Source organism: Oryzias melastigma, linkage group LG17, assembly GCF_002922805.2.
Source record: "Oryzias melastigma strain HK-1 linkage group LG17, ASM292280v2, whole genome shotgun sequence".
Taxonomy (NCBI): domain Eukaryota; kingdom Metazoa; phylum Chordata; class Actinopteri; order Beloniformes; family Adrianichthyidae; genus Oryzias; species Oryzias melastigma.
In genome coordinates, this window is record NC_050528.1 from 21,981,465 (window position 1) to 21,999,687 (window position 18,223).

General features: G+C 37.4%; 1 protein-coding gene across 1 annotated transcript in view; it reads left to right on the plus strand.

Moving 5' to 3' along the window:
* klf17 (Kruppel-like factor 17) overlaps window positions 1-16,390 on the plus strand; it is a 57,167-nt gene extending 40,777 nt beyond the window's left edge. The window contains exons 3-5 of the mRNA XM_024273593.2: window positions 14,035-14,312; window positions 14,411-15,461; window positions 15,575-16,390. Of these exons, the coding sequence (XP_024129361.1) occupies window positions 14,241-14,312; window positions 14,411-15,461; window positions 15,575-15,750 (1,299 nt within the window). The 5' untranslated portion in view covers window positions 14,035-14,240 and the 3' untranslated portion in view covers window positions 15,751-16,390. The remainder of the gene's footprint in view (window positions 1-14,034; window positions 14,313-14,410; window positions 15,462-15,574) is intronic.
* Window positions 16,391-18,223: the final 1,833 nt, after the last annotated feature.

The window sequence follows — 18,223 nt, forward strand, 5'->3', positions numbered from 1 at the left end:
AAAATAGACTCACTCTGATTGGTGGGTGCGTAAATCTTAATTGGTGCATAACTTTGGATTTGTGTGAGCATAATTCTTAATTTGTAACTCATATAATAGGTTTTGCGCATAAGTAAAAAGAGATGTGTAAATAATACAAAATACAATTTACACTTGAACAAAATAAAATTAGAACAGCTTGAAACTAATTACACAAATCTTTAAAAATTAAGCACGCCATCTACACTCACCACCACACCAACTTTTGGCAGCTGCATTTGTGACTGTAGTATAAGCTAACAGGAGTGTGTAAACAGATGGATGATGGGAAGTGGGGCGACCGTACTATGACCCATATAATTAAAAACCACTGGGAATGCATTTAAAATAGATCAAAAGATGGTCGGACTGAGACTTGAGCTTTTTGCAAATTCATTCATAAATTAATTTTAACAACCGAATTCCCCTCCTCCACCTTTGCAAAGTCTCCCAACCTGGTCCAGTCACTCATCCCACTTGGACCTTTTGTTTCTACGGGGCAATGGGGCTGGGGGTGTGGGGGGCTGCAGAACATAATTGGCAAAGCCTGCTCAGGTGAAAGCCGACCTTTTGTCTGGGGACACAAAACTGTCTCCCTAGTGCTGCAAGGTCAAAAGGACACGGCGTGTTCGGACTCCCACACAAACGCAGGACGCTCCCATCCCATCCCAGCAGCCACCAGAGAAAGGGAAACCGAGAAAAAAAACAGACGATCCAATCACATTAAGTTAGTTTTTAACTTTTGCATGCTTCTTTTTTAGAAAAATGTAAATGTTGTGGATTAAAAATGGTGCGAGTCCATAATAGCAAACAAACTTTTGAAACATCATCAGTATTTGTTAAAACTACATCCCTGCACGACCAAACCTTTGGTAATGACTTAAATGATCAGATTTGTTGGCAGTGAAAAGAACATACATTTGTAAGTAAAAACATGACTGTACTGAATGTTGCCAGAAAAAAAATGGTTATTAATTTAGAATTTAAAAAAATAATTGCAAATAAAAAGGATAGACAAGCCCTCTTTTTGCTTTAAAGTATGACTGTTGTATATATCCTTTTTTCTAATCTTGCTTTGAAAGTATTCTCACTAATAATTCAGTACATTTTCACTCTCTAAAATATTTTACACATTATTTTGGTCCAAAGGCTTTTCATTTGCCATTTTTGAGTAAAAAAATCAGATGTACCTTTTGCATGGATTGATTTATATAGTTAAATTTTTATAAAGGTTGTGTTACATAAGAAATGTACTGCGAGTTCTGGTATGTTGTTGCAAAAGTACTAATAAAACTATTTTGTTATAAGAATTTTATGCCAAAGCCATTTTAATGATGAATAAATTGTTGTTTTAAGTTTTTTTTTTATTATTTACAATTATCCCTCCTCACTGTAAAGTTACTTGCACATTACCCTCTGCAATGCACTTTCAAGCCGCCGTTTCCGATGAAAAACCATTGTGAACGTGTAAATGTATAAAAATGAGCTTCTGCTTTCAAACTGTCACTTTTGTGCCTAGCAAGAGTTTCTACGACCAGTTTTGGACTCTATGTAAAAAACATGAAGCCAGAAAATGTTGAAAGTTAAACCAGAACTCAGATCAATCAGGGACTCAGATTTGGTAGTGATGTATGAATGGCGTCCCTTTTAATTTACGGAATCACCAACTGTTTGAAAAATTGGTCGTGGAAAAGAAAACTAATAATTGTGGTTTATGCCTGGTTGGAATCATATGATAACAAGATGCACGAGATTTGTACTGCTTCCATATTTTGCTCCAAGCCCTGTCCAACTGCAGGTGGCGGATAAGCGCGAGTAAACAGCAGTATCCCTGCTTGCCCAATGTGGACACCATGAGCACCTGTTCAACAACCCACATTCACCACGTTCATAAACCTGCGTTTAGCGTTTTCAATTTAACGTGTTCAAGAACCTGCATTCAGTGCATTCGAGAACCCACGTTTAGTGCGTTCAAGGAACTACGTTTAGCATGTTCAAGAACAGGCGTTTAAGGTCTTCAAGAACCTGCGTGTAATGTGTTCAAGAACCCAAATGTAGCACTTTAAAGAACCTGTCTTTAGCGTCTTCAAGAACCTGCGTGTAGTGTGTTTGAGAACCCACATGTAGCGTGTTCAAGAACCTGCATGTAGTGTGTTCGAGAGCTGACATGTAGCACTTCAAAGAACCCCTCTTTAGCGTGTTCAAGAACCTGCGTGTAGCACGTTAAAGAACCCGTCTGTAACGTGTTCAAGAACCCATGTTTTGCATGTTAAAGAATCAGTTTTTCATGTGTTCAAAAACCCACTTTTAGCACATTTAAGAACCCGTCTTTAGTGTGTTCATGAAACCACGTTTAGCATGTTAAAGAACCCGTCTTTAGCGCGTTCAAGAACGCATGTTTAGCATGTTAAAGAACCAGTCTTTAGCGCGTTCAAGAACCCACGTTTAGCATGTTAAAGAACCCGTCTTTAGCGCGTTCAAGAATCCATGTTTAGCATGTTAAAGAACCCGTCTTTAGTGTGTTCATGAAACCACGTTTAGCATGTTTAAGAACCAGTCTTTAGCGCGTTCAAGAACCCATGTTTAGCATGTTAAAGAACCCGTCTTTAGCGCGTTCATGAAACCACGTTTAGCATGTTTAAGAACCCGTCTTTAGCGCGTTCAAGAACCCATGTTTGGCATGTTAAAGAACCCGTCTTTAGTGCGATAAAGAACCCACATTTAACATGTTCAAGAACCCGCGTCAAATGTCCTATGTGCACATAGCTTAAAAGATTTTGTTCTTGTCTACTTAGAAACCTTTATTTCCTGAAATACATCACATTTTCATCATGACACATCTTTGGAAAACTCAAAGCATTAAGAACGTTCCGATATGACTAGTAAATCGATGCTACACGACTCGTTACCTTTCACAGATCCATATTGTGTGTGCTAATAAAAACCTGGAAATGTTTGGAATGTTTACATCTTGTCAGATCCCTTCAGCACTGACCAATAAAAGTCCTCCAGTTGGTTTTAACAACAAAACCCTTATAAATTTGGGTGGGCATGCAGGAGCATGAACCCATCACCGTTCCACGAGACACCCCTCTGACACTGAACACACAGTGTGGAGCACAATGCATCACCCTTTGGCCCCTCGCTCACCCACATTGTGCACTCGCTGCCTTCAGTTTCTCCATGGCCCGTGACAGAGCGTAAAAGCATTTCACAGAGACCTACGTAATTTACCATCCATCAAGGATATTTGAAATCTCTTTTATTCCTACGGTTATGACTTTCTTAAAGCTGAATGGGCTGGATGAATAAATAACACTGACATCATAGCTCTGTGAGGCTGATAGGATCTGTGCTCATGGATACGAGTATTATATTGATTCCACGCGACTTGTTTGGGCTTAATGCTCTAAATTTCATTTATTTTGGTGGGTATTCCACAGTCAACAGATGTACTAATGTATGCTCAGTGTAAGGGAACTTTGTAATGCAATCTTTATGTGGCCCTTTTTTTTCTTTCCAGTAAAATAAAGGAAAACTCCAAAGTGTTAAACAGTTTTATGTTTTAGAAAGTGGTTTTTGGATCTAATTTTTGGGCACTCAGGGTACATGTTTACATAAACTCAATTTTTTAGCTAACACTGATGCTACGTTCACAGCGGACATGTGACAGGCGTTCTTGAACACACATTTAGTGCGTTCTTGAAAGAAGCGGCTTGGTGCAAATGGTCATAGCCGTGCAAACCTCGCGAATCTAGCTCCAGGCTTTTTCTATCACAGGTCTATTGTGATATAGGAGAAACTTGGTGTTGTATAATTCTGAGTACAAACTGCACTCATTAACTTCTCCTTCATGACCAATTTTCTAAAGGTTGGCTCTTCCGTGAATGAAAATTAACACCATACATTCGTACACCAGGACAATCGTTGAAACTTTTGTAGCGATGTGTGAATACGAGAGTTTTTAACGTAGTCCGAAATGCAGATTTATGCCTATTTACAATGGATTTTCATTGGAAGTGATTGCTTGGATGTGCATTGCTGAGGGTGGTGTGAATGTAGCATTATTGGTTACCCTTATCTATGCAGAAAATGAGGTGAAGAACTAGTACAAGTAACATGGACAAGAAAAAGAAAATAAAGTCATAAAGACAGAGGAAACAGGCAAGAAAACACTGGAGAAATCATAAAAAAATAGAGAAATCAGCTAAATAAAAACTTTAACATCATTAGTGTTGTATAGAATAATATAAATATTAGCTATAGGTAAAATCAGTAACTGTATATAGAGAACTGGACCGAGTCACCCCTCAAGTTTAAAATAGGAAGTAGCTGCCAGCTTGAAGAAGCTAAAATCCCATAGACTTCTATAAAGACATAAACATCTATTACTCAGTCATTCTATTTGTTAGAATAATCATTCTTGTTTTGATACATTTTTCTTAACACCTTCTTGCTAATCCTAATTTTTTTTTCTTTTATATTTTTTCTTTATTGCAAGTTAATTAAGTTATAAACTGGCCAATCAGATGCCTCAGTAAAAGCACCTCCAACATTTTACGGGTTTTCCTGAGCTGCTGTCATTTGTGGTGGTGTGGACTTCCAACAAGCTTGCTCATGATTGGCCGACAGTATAGTTGCCATAGAAACGCTGACTCAGACCGGCTCTGGTCAACTACTTTTCCCTGGCTCCAATATGGCAGTGTCTGTATTTGAGAAAAAAGCTGACTGAATTGGGTTCATTTGGGTCTGGAGGTGAGGCGGTTTCTATTGGTGATGTCACACCTCCACAGTCCAGTTCTCTATCTACAGTCAACAGTAAAAATACTAACACACACTTAATATACAAATCAGCAGTTAACTCACATATTCATTTAGAACAACCTGTACATACTTAGAGTTAAATCATTCCACATGCATATGATGTATATCAAGGATTCTTATATCTTTATATCATAAATTCATAGGATCTCCAATCTCAGGTGACTGAATGATTTTGTTTCCCTCTATAGTTTCTCTTTGTATATTTATCCTCCAATCTACCAACAATGTAAATGTGTCCTCAGTAGAGGACATTTCTAGACCTAAATACTTCCAAACAACTATATTCTACTGAATTAACTCCTCTTGGAATCTACAGAGAACATATGGGGCTTTTCACGGATACCAAATGTGAAGGGGTGGAGCTCTGGGAATTGTAGTTTTTGGTAGATTAAAAAAAATGACTGGACAAAATGGTTTTTTTTCTATGGTTGTCTGACAGATGTATACTATAAGACAAATTTTTGGAGAATTTTAAATATTTTTTAAAAAGTAAATAGATGTGGTTCACAAATACTTTGAAGAGCAAGTCCATTTATGTGTAACTTGAAACACGTGCAGAAATGAATCCCCTTATCTGCTCAATGGTAACCAAAACAGCAGGTTTTACTTTTGCTTCATACAAAAGCACAACAATGATTATGATCTCCCCCCTTTTGTTATACACGAAACTGAAGTATCAGGGAAGTAACAGCTTAGCCACTGAAAGGTACGTTAAGTGGGACAGCTAAAGTAAATGAACAGCTATCACTTATTGCCTGAGAGCAGAAGGATTACTCCTAAAAAAAGATTACATATGTAGACGCCAAAGTATATAGCAACAGTAAAGTATGACATTACTTTGTGCACATTTTTTTTTAATGATGTTTGATTTTTTTCTCAGAAGTCTAGATAATAGAACAGAATAGAACAGAATAGCATTGAACAGAATAGAATAGAACACTCTCCAAGAATAAGAGTTTAAATATATATTTACATCACCCTCAGCAATGTGCGTTCAAGTTTTCATTTCCTATTAAAATTTTATATAAATTATATATAAAGTTTATATAAATGTATGTAAATGTGGTTCCAGATTTAAAACATTTATGCTCATGCGTCACTACACTTCTTTCTATGACCATTTTCAGTCTCTACGTACATAACATTTTGCCATTGGAGGCATGTTGAAAGTCAAAGGATAACCAAACACTAAATCTTTTTTTTTTTGGGTGTTGATCTCTATAAATGGGGCTTTAAATCCCCTGTCTGTGGGTCTTTGCCACATTTTTGTCATTTAAAGTTAACTTTATTCCTGAAATAAATCTAAATCCGTCTGTGTGAATGAGATTTAAAGACTTTTTACACACAGAGATTACATGATGCATTTAACTAAAATTAAAAAAAAAGAAAATATTAGTAATCTTACTAAATTACAGTACGTGGTTATAATTCTGAATGTTTTTTATGTGCAGATCTGAAGCCATGTGATCATTGCCATTTTGGAAAGAGACATCATCACCAAACCTTTTAAAAAATGGTCAAATAGGATGGACAGATAAACCAGGGAGGAACAAGTGTGAACATTGTCGATTATTTGTGTACAATATACTTCTTTGAGACTCAACAGGGATTTTTTTGTTTTACATTTGGACTTTCATGAAGTGAGGAGGGTTTGACGAGCGTTTGTCACGAGTGGTTATTACATTTCATCATCTTTTATTTAAATTTTATCAACTGTTTTTGTAGAATGTGTATGTGTTTTTAACAATATATATTATATTTGTTACTTTTTTATGTAATGTAAATTACTGGGAGATGTTCTGTAACAGGAAAAGTTCTTATAAATAAAGCTGAATTTGATAAACTGACCTGGTTGCGATTTTTCTTTACATTTTTTTGTGTGTTTGGCTTTGAACTGAAAAAATGCCCTTTGGTCAGCAAAACCAGAAATGAGTATACGTGCACTGTCTGTAGATTAGCATCAGTTCAACCTGTTAAAAATATGTTTTTTAGTTTCACAATTTTCTCTAGTATTAAAAGACTTTGATTTTTTTGTGTTTTTGACATGTAAAAATGTTGGAGATTGTGGCTAATGAGGGTCAGAGTTCATGACTCACAGTTACAGTCCTTTGTTGAGATCTTGTCTTGATAAAGGCAATAATAAAAAAAAGTTACAACAGGTCAAACAGGTAAGCAGCCCTCAAGGTACTGACTAAGTTAATGGTGTGAATGCAGACTTTCAATGGCCAGTACAAGGAAGCTGAAACTGAGATTGGAGGAAGTTTGACTGGTTCTTCCAACAGCTCTTGAATTAAGTGCCTGGATTAAGAAAATGTTGAATAACTGGTGTTAGTGAACATTTCGGTTAGTCCAAACTCACGAAACACGTGTGAATTTTTGTATTCATGTTATCTCATTTACAGTACATTTCAACAACCTAAAGAGTCATTTATTTTAGGACTGAACCAGGGGCGGATCTAGAGGGGGGCAGCAAAAATATTTGCCCCCCTCTAGCTCCGCCCCATTTTTGAGCCAATATTAGTATTATTATTGATGAAGATGAATAAATCATCAATATAAGCTTCTTTAAGCATTATTCTCATCTAAAAGTACTGTGGTTTAAATGTTTATAACTATATTAAAACGTTTTGAAATATTTTTAATCCTGTCATTTGTAATGGCCACCCATTTCCCACCTGTCCGCCTCCCTACATAAAATGTTCTAGCTCCGCCACTGGACTGAGCCAATAAAAACAATTCTTCAAGGATGTTTTATGAGTGGTTTAAGTTTTTTTATATATATATATAAATATACTGGTGCTGATTGTGTGCAGAGTTTCTATAAATTAACCAGACTGTGAAATCTTAGGAGCAGTCTGACACTATAATCTCATTAGGCTGACAGCTTTCTGCTAATGGCCTCATTAATGCTTAAAATCCACTAAACTATTTAGCCATCACGAGTTTAAGTAAATAATTTCACAACTTTGTGCTTTTTAGTATGGCAGCCTTTTTTTGTCTACACAACAAGCACTTTGACATTAGAAATGTATTTTTCTGGTCAAGAAGGGCGCAGAATCGCTTAAAAAATGACACAACCACGATGAGAGAAAAAAAACCATTGAGCTGTTTTTTATCATTTTTTTTAAGTATTTCTATTTTATTAAGTTAATATGCATTTTGCCATACCAAATAATAGTGAACACGTCAGACCCTTTCTGACTCTAAATGAAATTCATTAAGATCAGAGAGCTGCATGGCTGATGCTATTCTTTTTTCCCATGATCCTGCTTAGTCTGTTCCTATTTCCTCTCCTCCCCACCGACTGTTGATGTCTTCCTGGAAGGTAACTAGCCGCTTTCCTTGTTGTAGTCATGCTTTCTGCATTCTCCGTCTCCAATCACTTTGTTGCTTTTTCATGTCATGCACGGCAGCATATTTACCCAAGATAACCACCGGGTTTCCCCGTCTCTTTGTGGGTGATGGAGAATAATTGCTGCTGGTGTTTGTGTTTCTTGTGTGAGTGTCCCCAAATTTTACTAAGTGGTTTGCCCCTGGCAAATGAGCACAGCTTGTGTTTGGTTGGGATGGAAAAGCTTTGCTTTTCCTAATTAGACAAATACTTTTTCGTATAAAAGTGGCAAGTTGACATAACTCCAGTTACACAAAAAGAAAAAAAGCAAGCTATGATTGGTGTGGCTCGGCGTAAATCAGCTACAGCTGATTATGCTGATTATGGATAACATGGACTTGTGTTATTGCTGAATTTAAAAAAACCTTTTGTAGTACTAATTTAACAGAGGACCGGTTGTTTCAGTTTCAACTCATTCAGCTAGTTATTTATTGAAATGCTGTTTTCCTTTGTTGTTTAGTACCTATAGTTTAGAATTTGGTATGGCTGGGATTAGCTAGCTCTGAAGAATCACCATTTCAACATTTATCAAAGAAAGATTTAAAAATATCACAGTTTAATTAATTAATTAATTTGCTTTTACTGATGGCATTTTTACTGATATTTACGGATAATAAGACGCACCGTCAATGAATGCTCTACTTTAAAACTTATGTCAGAAATAAGGCGCACTGAACTATATAAGTTAGACAAAAGAGTAAAAAATTAATTTAATAGTCAGTCAGATTTTATGAACTGCTTTTACAATAATTTCAAAATGTGTTTTCCACATTAGCTATGTTAGCCGCTTTAGCATATTCACAAACCTGTAACTTCCAACCTTGTCTGAAACACGTAAAAAACAGACTGAGACCGCTAAAACAAATGTTACTGTGACTATGCTAACTCCCAACCTGTTAAGTAACAGGAAAAGAACAGTCTAAAACTGCTACGTTTTAGTCATGTTGGACGCATTAGCCACGTTAGCATATTCATAATACCCGTAACTGTACTGTTACTAACACAGTACACACACACAAAAAACAGTGCAAAACCACTTTGTGTTAGCTGTGTTGGAAACGTTAGCTACGTTAGCATATTCACAAACCTGTAACTCCATATCTTGTTTGCAGCATGTAAAAAAACACACTAAAACAAATGTTCATGTGACTATGTCAACTACCAACCCTACACAGTCCTACGCTAGATCACGTTAGCCATGTTGGAAGCATTAGCTACATTTGCGTATTCACTAATCTGCAACTCCCAACCTTGTTTGCAACACATAAAGGAACAGACAGATACCGGAAAAAAAAAAAAAAAAACGTTAACTGTGACTACACTCCCAAACTTTTAAATAACACGTAAAAAAAGTTTAACACCGCTACATGTTAGCCACGTTGGCGTATTCACAAACTTGTTACTGCTAAAACAAGCATTAGGCTACTGTGACTACGCTAACTCCCAAACTTGTTGGTAAAGTGTAAAATAATCCAACACCCCTACATGTTAGCTATGTTGGCATGTTCTGTAACTCCATATCTTGTTTACAACACTTACAAATAGAGACAGATACCACTAAAACAAACATTACTGTGACTATACTAACTCTCAACCTTTTAAATATCATGTAAAAACAGTTTGAGCACTACATGCTAGCCACGTTAGCATATTCACAAAACTGTAACTGCTACAAAGATTACTATACTAACTACCAACCTCTTAAGTAACATGTAAAAAAGCAGTGCAACACTGCTACACCTTAGCTGCTTTAGCGTTTTCATAATAGGACCCAAACTTTTTAAAACTCATAAAAAAGACTGAAATTTTGACAGAACACTTTTTGTTTACTTGTAAATCTATAGCTGCATTTTAAAATAAAAATTTGTAGCTTTTGATTGAAATAGCCTATCTATGATAAACTTCCGTAATTTGTAGAGGTTTTGCTATGTAGGAGTTTTTAGCAACTAAACTTTAGCACACTGAAATTAGCTGCTTATATAAAACAATTGTGCTAATGATGCTAATGCTAGCTTTTAAGTTGTTTTTGTTGCTCTAATGATAAATCAAAAAAACAAATCAGAGCTGATTTTTTAAATTATTATTCTTTTTCCTAAAATTATAGAATCAGAGAGCTATACACACATGAGCTTATCCAGTAGAGGAAAAACAGTTTCAGATAAAACAACTTGTTGTGTTTGCTTAGCTAACGTTTCAGTGTGAGGCTGAGACGCTTTGGTTTCTCTGTCTGTCGGCTCAACTGTAATCTTGAGTAATTGTGTTTAGAAAACACTTTAGCTGGAAGACTTCCTCTTGTTCCAGAACAGAGAGATACAAAAGAGAAATCTGAGCCCAAGGCAATTATTTATCCCAGTCTGTCTTTCTATTCTTGGCCAGCTACCTTTTTACGTGTGATAAGATCTTTGGGATGACAAAATAGGGAATTTAATTTCAGAGTGGTTAATAATAGGTTTATAAATGTTGTCTTTTTCAATGATCTGAATTTATTTCTTTTCCTTTGAAAGATACTTTAGCCAGTGTGGGATGTGTGTTGGTTCTGAAGCCACACGTGTCTGGAGCGGAGTCCAGAGTGAAAGTACAGGATGCAAGTGTGAAGTTTTTCCTCAGGAAACTGAGTCCATTTCCACTTGGCCCGTAGACTGAACCGGAATTTGTTTTGCGTAAGCACAGCAGGTCAAAAATAACAGCGTATAAAAGCTGGGAGCTCCATGCTGCTGCCGCATTTCACAGCCTCTGCAGGGACAGAGGAAAGCGGAGCGAAGGGGAGACTCGCATGAGTTTGTTTTGGCTCCGTCTCACCTTGGGGTATTTGCAAATCAAAAGTAAATAGTTTAAAACGTTAATAAATGTTATTTATTCAATTAAATAGATAAAAGTTTAAAGATTAAAAAAAAAAAAGTTTACACATTTGTGCTTTTACTTAAGGAAGGCATGTCCAAAGTCTGGCCCCAAGGCTCCTTTCATAAAATCAATAATATGTGGCCCCCAGCACTTTCTAAAAAATGTGTTGTTGGCAAAATTACATTTAAGGCTGCTGTAAACCTGTGACAACACAGTTGTGTTAGCTCATCGAGGGCCGCTTCTCCCAGGACAAGTAGGAATTTACTTTTTCTAAATGTGACATATGAAGCATCTGTGTCTAATATGTTAAGACATTGTAATTGCATTTTTATTGACAATGAAATTGCACAAATTGGATTTGCAATAATAAATTTGTCAGACGAAAACATGTCAATTTAAAAAAAAAAACTTCCATTTATCAAAAAACAAAAGGTTATGAGCACATCCATCACAATGTTTTTAAATGACTTGAGCCTGAGTTGGTTTGTGTTTAATCGCATGATTTATGGAAACAGCGTAATTGAGAAATTGTGTTTTCTTGACATTTCTAGAATTTCGATAAAGTTTTGCGCATACGTGTAACGAACTTGAAGCTTTTTTCTGTTGTCAAGTAGTTCAATATCAAGAGGGACTACTAGATAAAACAATCTATCTTGACAAGCTAACAGGGAAAATTGACAGGAATTGGTAACAAAAAAAACATATTTAGATGTTTTTGCTTTTTATGTGAAAAAGAAAAAATATGCCATTACAATAAGTTGTTTGTATTTAATGTAAAAATTTTGGACACACCTGACTTATAGAATTCACAATTTCAGATATATGAAAAATAATTTAATTGTAAAAAGGAAATATTTTTTGACTTATGTCTAAAATATTAAAAATTATCCAGTAGTAAGTGTTTTGATGACAATTCTTCAATGAATCTATTAAAAGGAATGAACAATTAGCTACATTTTAGGATTCAAGCAAACAAAAGAATTTTATTTAAAGACAACTTTCCATTTGTAAATGATTTCATTCAAACAGGCGACATCTGATTAATGTGAAAATACAGAATTTATTATAACCAAATGATATAATAATAAAGAGAGAACTTCTGGGGTTGAAAGATTACTGTAACTACAACTGAAAATAATGATAAAAAAATAAAAGTAATATCTGATAGTTAAACATATGTTGAACATATTCGTAATTATTTGGAATATGCATTAAAAGAAAAGATTTTGGCAAAAGAAAAAAACTAAATGTTCAAGTCCAAGTGGTGTGATTCTTGAAGAATGACTCATATATAAAGAAAGTTGGAAATAAATAGAAAAGCAATAACTCGGTGGCATTTTTCATTATAATTTAGTAAAACTGGTTCAAAAAGAGGATTTAAGGAAACTTCCTGTTTTGTTAATAGATAGATAAAAACAATTTATGTGCATGCTATCAGATGGAGGTCTTTACTTAGGTGTTTTTCTGCCTTTTTTCTTTTGTGTGTTTGGGAGGGGGGGGGGGTGCTCATTAGGAAACATGGGGTCCTTTGTTTACCCCCCTGGATTACCAGCTTGTCTGGATGTGAAGAGAGTCTGAAGGTGTTGTAGTTGCTATGTAAAAGAGGGTGAAACTTCCACTGGATTCTGCACTGATAGTCGTCAATGTATAAAAAACACCTGAAAGGAGGTTGGTGAGGTGGGGGTGTGGTCATTCCTGAACAGATGGTTAGATTTTCACATTAACCCTGAACCCTTGAACACAATATTAGGACACAACACGAGACACAGGGAGCACCTTATATTGTGTCCAGGACAGAATTGACCCATTGCACTTTACATTGTGTTATATATGACCCGTTTTGTATATTAAAAACACAACGGGTCAGTTTTGACCCAAGCACAAAACAAGACACTGAGAGCACCTTATATTGTGTTGGGGTCAAAATTAACCCATGCACTTTATATTACGTTAAGTATGACTCGTTGTGTATATTGTAAACACAATGGGCCAATTTTGACCTAAACACAAAAGAGCATCTTTTTTTGAGTTTGGGTCAAAACTGACCCATTGCCCCTTATATTGTATAAATATGACCCGCTCTGTATATTGCAAACACAACGGGTCAATTTTGACCTGAACACAGTTTAAGACACATGGAGAACCTTATATTGTAAATGGGTCAAAATTGACCCATATGTGTATTTTGTAAACACAATGGGTCAATTTTAACCCAAACACAAAAGAGCACCTTTTTTGAGTTCGGGTCAAAATTGACCCATTGCACCTTCTATTTTTTTTATATATGACCCGTTTTGTATATTGTAAACAGGATGGGTCAATTTTGACCCAAACACAATATAAGTACACAATATAATACACCTGGAGCGCCTTTTTTGTGTTGGGGTCAAAACTGACCCATTGCACCTTATATTGTGTTATATGTGACCCAATGTGTATGTTGTAAACACAACTGGTCAAGTTTCACCTGAACTTATATAAGGACACAATTTAAAACAACAGGCACACCTTATTTTGTGTTCGGGTCAAAATTGACCCATTGCAACCTTCTATTTTGTTATATATGACCCGTTGTGTATATTGTAAACACAATGGGTCAATTTTGACCTGAACACAATATAAGGATACAACACAGAACACTGGGAGCACCTTATATTTTGTCCGGGTCAAAATTGACCCGAACAAAATTTGCATAGAAGTTAAAAGGGGTTAAAAATCCCCAATTCACTTGAAATACATCATTTTTGTAATATTATCATGGAAAATATATACTTTAATTAATTTGCTTTATTGTTTTTTTTTCAATATACTTACTTCTATTTAATGGATACATATATTTTTATTCATTCAAATGAAAAGCTTCTTTAGAAAAAAAAGGAATCCTCCTCAGGTGTTTGTTGACAGTTGAAGTATGTTGGGCTGGTTTTAGTCATCCTGTTGTTTTTGTACTCTTTAACCAGCAGCGCACCTGCCTCAGGCACCGTTCGGAATGGAAGGCGTGCACGTGTACCTGTGTGTGTGGGAGGGGGAGGAGAGGGGGGTTAAGCCACACCTCCCTTAAAGAGAAATAAAAGGAGTGACAGGAGCCTTTTACGCACACATCCTGAATCCTGCAACCGCCCTGTAGGACACTGCTTTTGGCACAGAGAGCGGAGTTTTAGTGTTTATGTGGACAGTCGTCATGGCTGCGACTGAAGCACCTCTGACGGCCTTCCCCAGCCTTAAAGCAATGGATCATGTAAGTTGGCGGGTTGATTCCTTCGAATTGTTGTCAAGTTGTTGTTATTTTTTGTTAAACTTGATGTCTAACGTGATGTTTCCCGTGCGCTCTCGCAGCAGTTCCAGCTGGATCAGTGCCGGAGCTGGAGCGCAGCAGCAGGTGGCGCAGACAACCCTTGCATTGAAGTGGAGTTTAGCATTGTTCAGTCTCCTGCTTTGCCCCCCAAAGAGGAAGACGAGCTCGGCAAGTTCCTGGACCTGGAGTTCATCCTGTCCAACACTGTGGGCAGCCGGGACGCCGGGAGGCTTTCTCCGGCGCAGCAGCTCCAGAGCGCGTACTCCCTGCCCGACTCTCCGGAGAGCTGCAGCGGCAGCTCCCTGTCAGACTGCGCCGATCCTCCTCCCTCTCGTCTGCCCACGCAGGACTATTGCAGCTCTGTGAACTTCACTGACTCCAGTCCCGTCTGCAGCCTCATGGCTGAGCTCCTGTCGCCTGAAATGATCGCTTACAGCAGCGAAGGCTCACCGGATAAGGCTGGAGAGACGCGCGACGGGCGCGAATACACCGAGCTGCGCGCCTTAAACAGAGCTCCAATTCCTCCACAGGTGGCGGCATCTGCTTCCCCACTTGGATACAAAATCAAAACCGAGCCTGGGGTTCAGTCCTGCATGATGGCTGCAGGTGGGGGCAGCTACTTGGAGCAAATGCGCTCTGCTGCGCACACGCCGGCTTTTACGCACCACCAGGCTGCGGCTCCAGGAGCCCTGCAGGGGTTCGCGGGCCTCCCCCTCCAGCAGCCCACTCTTCACAGACTCACAGACTGCCATTTAGCACCAATCAACTCCTCCCACCACAGTGCCCATCAGCCAAACCAGTATCTCGGTGCGCCATACTCCGCGCAGTACCGGGGTTTGCCACAGTTCCAAGGACAGTACAACGCGCACGAGAGCCACCATCCTATGGCCATGCAGGGGATGATGCTCACCCCGCCTTCCTCGCCATCCCTGTTGGAGCTGTACGCGCACGAGGAGGGCTGCGTTAAGCAGAAGCGAGGCCGCAGGTCGTGGACCAGAAAACGTGCCGCCACGCACAACTGCGAGTTCCCTGGATGCGGGAAAACGTACACAAAGAGCTCCCATCTCAAGGCGCACATGAGGACACACACAGGTGAGAATTTGTTCTCAAACCAACCATGTTTTTTTTTTTTTTTTTTTACTTTATTGTTGCATTTAAATAAAATAAAATAAAATAAAACCACTCACGTGCGTTTTTACCTTTAGGTGAAAAGCCATACCACTGTAACTGGGAGGGCTGCGGCTGGAAGTTTGCCAGATCCGACGAGCTGACGCGTCACTTCAGGAAGCACACCGGACACAGACCCTTCCAGTGTCACCTGTGCGAGCGCGCCTTCTCCCGCTCTGACCACCTGGCTCTGCACATGAAGAGGCACATGTGAGGCCTCACAGGATCACAGACAGCATCTCTGAAGAGCTCTGGACACTGGACTGAGGATGGAACACAACATCCCCTTAAGACGCCTTAAAGTAAAGCACTGGAAAGTTATTCTAGTGGATCTGTGTTTTCCAAAGTGCCTAAGAGTGAAGCTCCTCATTTTTTTGTATATATCTGTGCATAAAATGAACACTAAGTTATAGTCGTTCAATATTTAAGATATTTTCTCACCTGTTTCTTAATAAGTTATTGAATGTGCCTTAACCAGACTGCTTGTTTGCTCACTGTGGGCAGGACCCGACTGCTGTACAAAACACAAATGTATTTTTCTACAGTTTACTTCTTCAAAAGTCAAAGTTGCATTTGCAGTTTTTAAGATCTGTCTCTTAAAATAACTTACAACACTGTGGACAGATCAGATCTTCTCCAAGTCAGGTTATAAAAATGATTATCATTGTTTTTTGGTTTATTTTTATATTTAAAGTGTTTGCTCTGCTTTTTGGAAAGAGTTTGCCTTCAGGAATGAAGAAAAAACAGCCTGGTTAAAATGTGTTACTTGAATATGGATTGTAAGCCAAGATGTACAGTTTTCTTAATGCAATTGTGTTATATTTGCTCAAAAATAAAAGTAATTTTTCATTTAATACATCTATGTTGATTCATTACTTCTCACTTTTTGTCTCAAACGCTTATACTGTTTACATCTATTGAAGGTTTTTCTTGCACTGAAAAAAGTGAAACTTTGGATCAATTAACAAAAGATCTGTAAAAATTTACAAATAAAATTATTTGTTTTTATCAAATTAAAATTTGGAGTTGATGGTTTACTGAACACAGCGTGCCCTATAACTTTCCAAAACTCTTTAAAAGTCAACTGAGATACTTGAACAACTATAAATCTGATATAAAAGAGGTAAAGAAAACTGAAAAGTGGGTCAGGACATGAAAAAACTATGATTTATGTCCTATTTGAACAAAAAACAGAGTTTTATTCTGATTAGCAACTCAAATCCTGATGTGTTCATGGCACGCGGTGAAGAGCAGCAGCAGAAAACTGGATTGTTAAGTTGTTACCTGGCATAAACCCACTATAGGTGTGTGCTTCACATTTGACCCGTCCCCTGAGGGAGCTGCAAACACAGCCATCCTCAACCCCTTAATGCTGAGCGTGGAGCAAGGAGGCACTGGGTCCTATTTTTAGCGTTTTTGGCATAACTCGGCCTGGATTTGAACCAACAACCTTCCAGTCTCAGGGCGAACCCTCTTCCACAAGCCCACTGAACTAGACATAAACACCCAACATGACTTAGATTGGCTGGAAACACACAAAAAAGTATGAAAAAGCACAAATATTCAAAATGTAAGACAGGAAAATATTAATTATAATTGAAAAAGTTGTCCAGAAAATGCAACATCACATGAAAAAGGAAAAAAAAATCTCTAAAATTGATAAAATGTGGAATTTGATTAGATATTTTTAGAAAATATTCCTGAAGAGTTTAGTTAATTTGTAATTTTTTGTAATGTTTTCTTTTGCATGTATACATGTTCCAAAAAGAAGGTATAGAAATACAAAAAAATGAGTGCAGGAAGAGGCAAAAAAAAATCTAATGGGTTTTATATTAGAGCCGCTACCTAATAAAACTTTAAAACTGACAAAAAATACAATTATACATTCACAATTATACACTATATAGTGATAAAAAAAAAAAACAAAAATCAGTCATCAATCAAATCAGTTTTTATTTGAATAGCACTTTTCATCAAATGCTTACCAACGATATAAAATAAGAACAATGACCGGTTTCAGTGATGTAAAAACTGGACTTTTATGGTCAGACGATGAATCTATTTTCACAGCTTCAGAATAAAGAATGCACACATCACTCCTGATGCTTGATATAACAGAAATACGATTAATTCTTTAATTAAGAGCAACACAGAGTAAACAGGGAGCAGAGAGGAGACCAATCTGTGATATGCTGCCTGTGGGAGGAGTATTATGGTATGGTGCTGCCATGTTTCCCAGACTTCACTGACGTTTTTTCCTCTTTTTTTAAAGAAAGGGTCAGCTAATGGACACAGTTCTTCTATCAGATAGAATTCAAACATAGGATTGAAGAGTTTTTTCATTAAATTCCAGGATACAATTTTGTACTGTGGTACTACAGCAACTAAAAGCAAATAATTGCTGAGTAAGCAGGCTCTTTCTCCTATGATCTCCACTTCTTTCTCTCTGTTTGTTCTGTTGCTTTTAAATATTGAAAAAATCCTGCTGGTATCATGTCTGATCTTCAAGGCGGATCTAAAGGCTGCCTTGAGTCAATACATACATCTGTGAGGACACTTTGAAGAAGTCACGTAGCTGCAAATCCTTTTTTTGAGTCATGTTGTTCTCTTGCACCATCTAGTGACAGAACTGTGGTAATGTCGTTACCATTTTATTTTACAAGACAAAGGAGACACAAGGAGACAAA